The sequence below is a fragment of the Lepus europaeus genome, unplaced genomic scaffold (genome assembly GCF_033115175.1).
Source record: "Lepus europaeus isolate LE1 unplaced genomic scaffold, mLepTim1.pri SCAFFOLD_37, whole genome shotgun sequence".
NCBI classification, from domain to species: domain Eukaryota; kingdom Metazoa; phylum Chordata; class Mammalia; order Lagomorpha; family Leporidae; genus Lepus; species Lepus europaeus.
Window position 1 is genome coordinate 2,542,981 of NW_026909243.1, and position 7,061 is coordinate 2,550,041.

General features: G+C 37.8%; 1 protein-coding gene across 1 annotated transcript; it reads left to right on the top strand.

The window, feature by feature from the left end:
- Positions 1 to 4,158: 4,158 nt before the first annotated feature.
- LOC133754996 (syntenin-1-like) lies at positions 4,159 to 5,588 on the top strand. Its single transcript, XM_062185324.1, has one exon. The coding sequence runs from the start codon at positions 4,159 to 4,161 to the stop codon at positions 5,053 to 5,055; it is 897 nt and encodes a 298-aa protein (XP_062041308.1). The 3' UTR covers positions 5,056 to 5,588.
- The last annotated feature ends 1,473 nt before the right edge of the window (positions 5,589 to 7,061 follow it).

The window sequence follows — 7,061 nt, forward strand, 5'->3', positions numbered from 1 at the left end:
TTCTCCAAACCATTTTACTGTGATTTTCCCTTTCCATTTCCTATGAATTGCACAACACTTAGTCTGGATATGACTGGATGAAACCAGAAATATCCAGTTGTGTTTTGGCTAACTCAATCCCAGATTTGTGAGAGCCTCTCTGTTTGTGTTTTCCAGATATGATCGACATACTGTCTTGTTTTGAATATTTTTATCAGGGAACATTTAATTTAGTGCTGGTACACACTAATTGGTTCCACATGGAGACACCAGCTCTACATATTCGTATTTTCTTGGGAGAAAGTTAGAGGAACTGCTGCAAACAAACATCATATTTCGGTTTGTACAGATGACATTTTATGCAGTTGGCTAACGAAAAGACTTTGCTTTTCTCCAAAAGTTTTTCCTTTGATATTCTCTGGCCATTGCATACGAATTCCACACCACTTTGTCCGGATATGACTGGATGAAACCAGAAAGATTCGTTTGTGGTTTGGCTAACCCCATCCCAGATATTGCGACAGCATCTGTGGTTGTGTTTTCCTGATATATCGATGGACTTTATTGTTTTGAATGTTTTTTTTCGAGGAATATTCAATTTAGTGCTGGGAAACACAAATTGGTTCCACATGGAGACACCAGCTCTACACATTCGTATTTTTTAGGGATAAACCTAGAGCAACTGCAGCAAACAAACATGGTATTTCTGTTTGTATAGATGGCTTTTTATGCACTTGCCTAACGAAAAGACTTTGCTTTTCTCCAAAAACATTTGTATTTTTATTTTCTTGCTCCATTGTATACGAATGCCACACCCCTTTGCCCAGATAAGACTGGATGAAATCAGAAATATCCGGATGTGTTTTGGCTAACTCCATCCCACAGATAGCTACAGCCTCTTTCTTTGTTTATTCTGGATATTATGAACGGACTTTATGGTTTTGAATGTATTTTACAAGTGAACATTTATTTTTGTGCTTGGAAACACTAATTGGTTCCACATGGAGACACCAGATCTACACATTCCTATTTTCTATGGAGAAAGCTAGAGGATATGCAGCAAAGAAACATGATATTTCTGTTTGTATACATGACAATTTATGCACTTGCCTAAGGAAAAGACTTTCCTTTTCTCCAAAAAATTTACTGTGATTTTTCTCAGTCCTTGCATACGAATGCCACACAACTTTGTCCGGATATGACTGGATGAAACCAGAAAGATTCCTTTGTGTTTTGGCTAACCCCATCCCAGATATTGAGACAGCCTCTGTGTTTGTGTTTTCTGGATATTGTCGATGGACTTTATTTTTTTCAAAGTTTTTTTTCAGGGAACATTTAATTTTCTGCTTGGAAACACTAATTCGTTCCACATGGAGACACCAGCTCTACCCATTCGTATTTTTTAGGGATAAACCTAGAGCAACTGCGGCAAACAAACATGGTATTTCTGTTTGTATAGATGGCTTTTTATGCACTTGCCTAACGAAAAGACTTTGCTTTTCTCCAAAACCATTTTTCCTGTGATTGTCTATGTCCATTTTATACGAATGTCACACCAATTTGTCCGGATATGACTGAATGAAACCAGAAATATCCGGTTGTGTTTTGCTAACTCAATTTGAGATATTGCGAATGTCTCTGTGTTTGTGTTTTCGGGGTATTATCGATGGAATTTATTGTTTGGAATGTTTTTAATCAGGGAACCTTTAATTTTCTGCTGGGAAACAATAGTTGGTTCCACATGGAGACACCAGCTCTATACATTCATATTTTCTAGGGAGAAAGCTAGGGGATCTGCGGCAAACAAACATGATATTTCTGATTGTATAGTTGACATTTTATGCACTTGCCTAAAGAAAAGACTTTGCTTTTCTCCAAAAATATTTGTGCTGTGATTTTTTCGGTCCATTGCATACAAATGGCACACCACTTTGCTTGGATATGACTGGATGAAACCAGAAATATCCGGTTGTGTTTTGGCTAACTCAATCTGAAATATTGTGAAAGCCTCTGTTTTTGTCATTTCTGGATATTATAGAGGGACTTTATTGTTTTGATTGTTTTTTATCAGGGAACATTTAACTTTGTGCTGGGAAACACTAATTGGTTCAACATGGAGACACAAACGCTACACATTTGTATTTTCTAGTTAGAAAGCTAGAGAAATTGCGGCAAACAAACATGGTATTTCTGTTTATATAAATGACATTTTATGCACTTTCCTAATGAAAAGACTTTGCTTTTCTCCAAAACCAATTTTCCTGTGATTATCTCGGTCCATTGCATACAAATTCCACATGACATTGTGGGGATATGAGTGGATGAAACCAGAAATATCTGGTTGTGTTTTGGCTAACATAATCCCACATGTTGCGACAGCCTCTGTGTTTGTGTTTTCTGGATATTATCGATGGACTTTATTGTTTTAAAAGTTTTTTATCAGGGAACATCTAATTTTGTGCTTGGAAACACTAATTGGTTCCACATGGAGACACCAGCTCTACACATTCCTATTGTCTAGGGAGAAATCTAGAGGAACTACAGCAAGCAAACCTGATATTTCTGTTTGTATAGGTGACATTTTATGCACTTGCATAACGAAAAACTTTGCTTTTCTTCAAAACCATTTGTACTGTGATGTTCCCAGTCCATTGCATATGAATTCCACACAACTTTGTCAGGATATGATAGGATGAAACCAGAAATACCCAGTTGTGTTTTAGCTAACTGAATCCCACATATTGCGACAGCCTCTGTGTTTGTGTTTTCTGGATATTATGGAGGAACTTTATTATTTTAAGTGTTTTTAATAAGGAAACATTTAATTTTGTGCTTGGAAACACTAATTGGTTCCACATGGAGACACCGACTCAACACATTCGTATTTTCTAGGGAGAAAGCTAGAGGAACTGAGTCAAAGAAACATGATATTTCTGTTTGTATAGGTGACATTTTATGCACTTGCCTAACAGAAACATTTTGCTTTTCTCCAATACCATTTTTACTGTGATTGTCTGTGTCCATTGCATACGAATTCCACACCACTTTGTCCATATATGACTGGATGAAACAAGAAATATCCGGTTGTGTTTTGCCTACCTGAATCCCACATGTTGCGACAGCCTCTGTGTTTGTGTTTTCTGGATATTATCCATGGACTTTATTGATTTAATTTTTTTATCAGGGAACATTGAATTTTGTGCTTGGAAACACTAATTGGTTCCACATGGATACACCAGCTCTATATATTCGTATTTTCTTGGGAGAAAGCTAGAGGAACTGCGGCAAACAAACATGATATTTCTGTTTGTGTAGGTGACATTTTATGCACTTGCCTTACGAAAAGACTTTGCTTTTCTCCAAAACCATTTTACTGTGATTGTCTGTGTGTATTGTATACAAATTCCATACCACTTTGTCCGGATATGACTGGATGAAACCAGAAATATCCGGTTGTGTTTTGGCTAACTCAATCCCACAATTTGCGAGAGCCACTGTGTTTGTGTTTTCTGGATATTATCGACGGACTTTATTTTATTGAATGTTTATTATCAAGGAACATTTAATTTTGTGCTGGGAAACACTAATTGACTCCACATGGAGACAACAGCTCTACACATTTGTATTTTGTAGGGAGAAAGCTCAAGGAACTACAGGAAACAAACATGATATTTCTGTTTGTATAGATGACATTTTATGCACTTGCCTAACGGAAAGACTTTGTTTTTCTTCAAAACCATTTTTACTGTGATTGTTTTTGTCCATTGTATACGAATTCCACACCACTTTGTATGGATATGACTCGATGAAACCAGAAATATCTGGTTGTGTTTTGGCTAACTCAATCCACATATTACGACAGCCTCTGTGTTTGTGTTTTCTGGATATTATTGACAAACTTTATTGTTTTGAATTTTTTTATAAGGGAACATTTAATTTTGTGCTTGGAAACACTAACAGCTTCCACATGGAGACACCAGCTCCACACATTCATATTTTCTTGCGAGAAAGCTAGAGGAAGTGAGGAAAACACAGGGGGGGGGCGGTGCTTTGACGCGCCTGGTGGGTGGTCCTCGTGCCCGTGCTGCTCTCCTTTTCTCTGGTCTCAGAAATCGCTAGCTGTGATTGATGGGGCGGCGGCAGCGAGCGATTCCTTGTGGTCTAGATAAATCAGGAAAAATGTCTCTCTATCCATCTCTTGAAGACTTGAAGGTAGACAAAATAATTCAGGCTCAGACTGCTTTTTCTGCAAACCCTGCCAACCCAGCAATTTTGTCAGAAGCTTCTGCTCCCATCTCTCAAGATGGAAATCTTTATCCTAAACTGTATCCGGAACTTTCTCAATACATGGGCCTGAGTTTAAATGAAGAAGAAATACTTGCAAATCTGGTGATGCTCTCTGGAGCACCACTTCAGGGGCAGTTGGTAGCAAGACCTTCCAGTATGAACTATATGGTGGCTCCTGTAACTGGAAATGATGTTGGGCTTCGCAGAGCAGAAATTAAACAAGGGATTCGTGAAGTCATTTTATGTAAGGATCAAGATGGAAAAATTGGACTCAGGCTTAAATCAATAGATAATGGTATATTTGTTCAGCTAGTCCAGGCAAATTCTCCAGCCTCATTGGTTGGTTTGAGATTTGGCGACCAGGTACTCCAGATCAATGGTGAAAACTGTGCAGGCTGGAGCTCTGATAAAGCTCACAAGGTGCTCAAACAGGCTTTTGGAGAGAAGATCACAATGACCATTCGTGACAGGCCTTTTGAGCGGACAATTACTATGCATAAGGACAGTACTGGAAACATTGGCTTTATCTTTAAAAATGGGAAAGTAACATCCATAGTGAAAGATAGTTCTGCAGCCAGAAATGGTCTTCTCACGGAACATAACATCTGTGAGATCAACGGCCAGAACGTCATTGGATGGAAGGACTCTCAAATTGTAGACATACTATCAACATCTGGGACTGTAGTTACCGTCACAATCATGCCTGCTTTTATCTTTGAACATATTATTAAACGGATGGCGCCAAGCATTATGAAAAGCCTGATGGATCACACCATCCCTGAAGTTTAACAGTTAGGACACAATGGAAACAGCTGAGCGTCTCCAGTTTCCTTTCTCAACTACTTCTGTATTATGCACACGAAGCTTTCCCGGAGCCAGGGAGCATATGCTGCATGAGGACCTTCCCGTCTCACGTTATGGCTGGGAATCTACTGGTTCATCTGATCTCCTCAGATTTCACGGTCGTTGTAGTCTTAGCCTGGTTTTACAGCTGTGAAACTTTCACAAGATTGACTGACTTTCCTAGAATAGTTTCTCTACTGGAAACCTGATGCTTTTCTAAGCCATTGTGACGAGGGTGATTGATGCCAGCTTAGCTTTGTATGAGAACCAGTTACCTTTCTTCTAGGTAATGAGTAGTGCTCTTCACGTCATTTTAGTTCTATGGTATATTTGCATTTTTAACAAGTACGTGATAGTACATTTAGAGTGATTGCCTTTGGTAGGTTTTTTTCTCCCTCTGTATGTATGTAAACACCAATTAGGTAATGCTGGTTTCATTCCATGTAAGCATTATACAGTTTATGTAGGTTATAAGAGATTATGATGATTGTCATTAAATTTTAACTACCTTCACTAATATGCTTCAACTGTCGCCTTAACTATGCTAAGCTCTAGAACAAAAGCCAAAATATAATTATTGCTGCCTTCCTAAAACTCAAGATGTAGTTCTGTATTAAACTGAAATGTGCACTAGCCCAAAAGAGGTTAATAGTGCTTTCTGAGCTATAGCATAGCTGCTTGGTTGTATTTGACATTTTCTAGTCATCATATAACAGAAATATCTTCTCCAAGTTGCCAGTACTGCTTCCTGAGAAACAAAGCGCTATATATTTAATGTAAAATTTCTTATACTAAACTGGATGAACTTTTGATTCCTCTTTTCATTTGTAGATTAAGTAGAATAATACTAATTTTGGCATCTGAATGTTAAAATTATGTAACCGACCTATTTTGGGAAAAATGATTTCCTGGTAATTTGTTGCATTTCCTGACTCTTACCTGCAAACAAAGTGACGGTGACACTTTATCTTTTTTTTCTGTTTTGGTTTATGCCTATCCTAATTAAATATGTATAAAGTGAAAAAAAGGAAGTGCGGAAAACAAACATGATATTTCTGTTTGTATAGATGGCATGTTATGCACTTGCCTAACAGAAATACTTTGCTTTTCTCCAAAACCATTTTTATTGTGATTTTCTTGGTCCATTGCATACAAATTCCACACCACTTTGTCCGGATATGACTGCATGAAACCAGAAATATCCGGTTGTATTTTGGCTAACTCAAACCCACATGTTGCGACAGCCTCTGTGTTTGTGTCTTCTGGATATCATGGACAGACTTTATTATTTTGAATGTTTTTTGTCAAGGAACAATTAATTTTGTGCTTGGAAACACTAATTTGTGCCACATGGAGACACCAGCACTACACATTCGTATTTTCTAGGGAGAAAGCTAGATGAACTGCGGCAAACAAACATGATATTTCTGTTTGTATAGGTGACATTTTATGCACTTGCTAAATAGAAACACTTTGCTTTTCTCCAATACCATTTTTACTGTGATTGTCTGTGTCCATTGCATATGAGTTCCACACCACTTTGTCAGGATATGACCGGATGAAACCAGAAATATACGGTTGTGTTTTGGCTAACTCAATCCCACATGTTGCGACAGCCTCTGTGTGTGTGGTTTCCAGATATTATCGATGGATTTTATTGTTTTGAATGTTTTTTATCAGGGAACATTTAATTTTGTGCTGGGAAACACTAATTGGTTCGTCATGGAGACACCAGCTCTACACATTTGTATTTTGTAGGGCGAAAGCTAGAGGAACTGCGACAAACAAACATGACATTTCTGATTGTATACGTGACATTTTATGCACTTGCCTAACGAAAAGACTTTGCTTTTCTTTAAAACAATTTTTACTGTGAAGTTCCTGGTACATTGCATACAAATTCCACACAACTTTGTCAGGATATGACTAGATGAAACCAGAAATATCCGGTT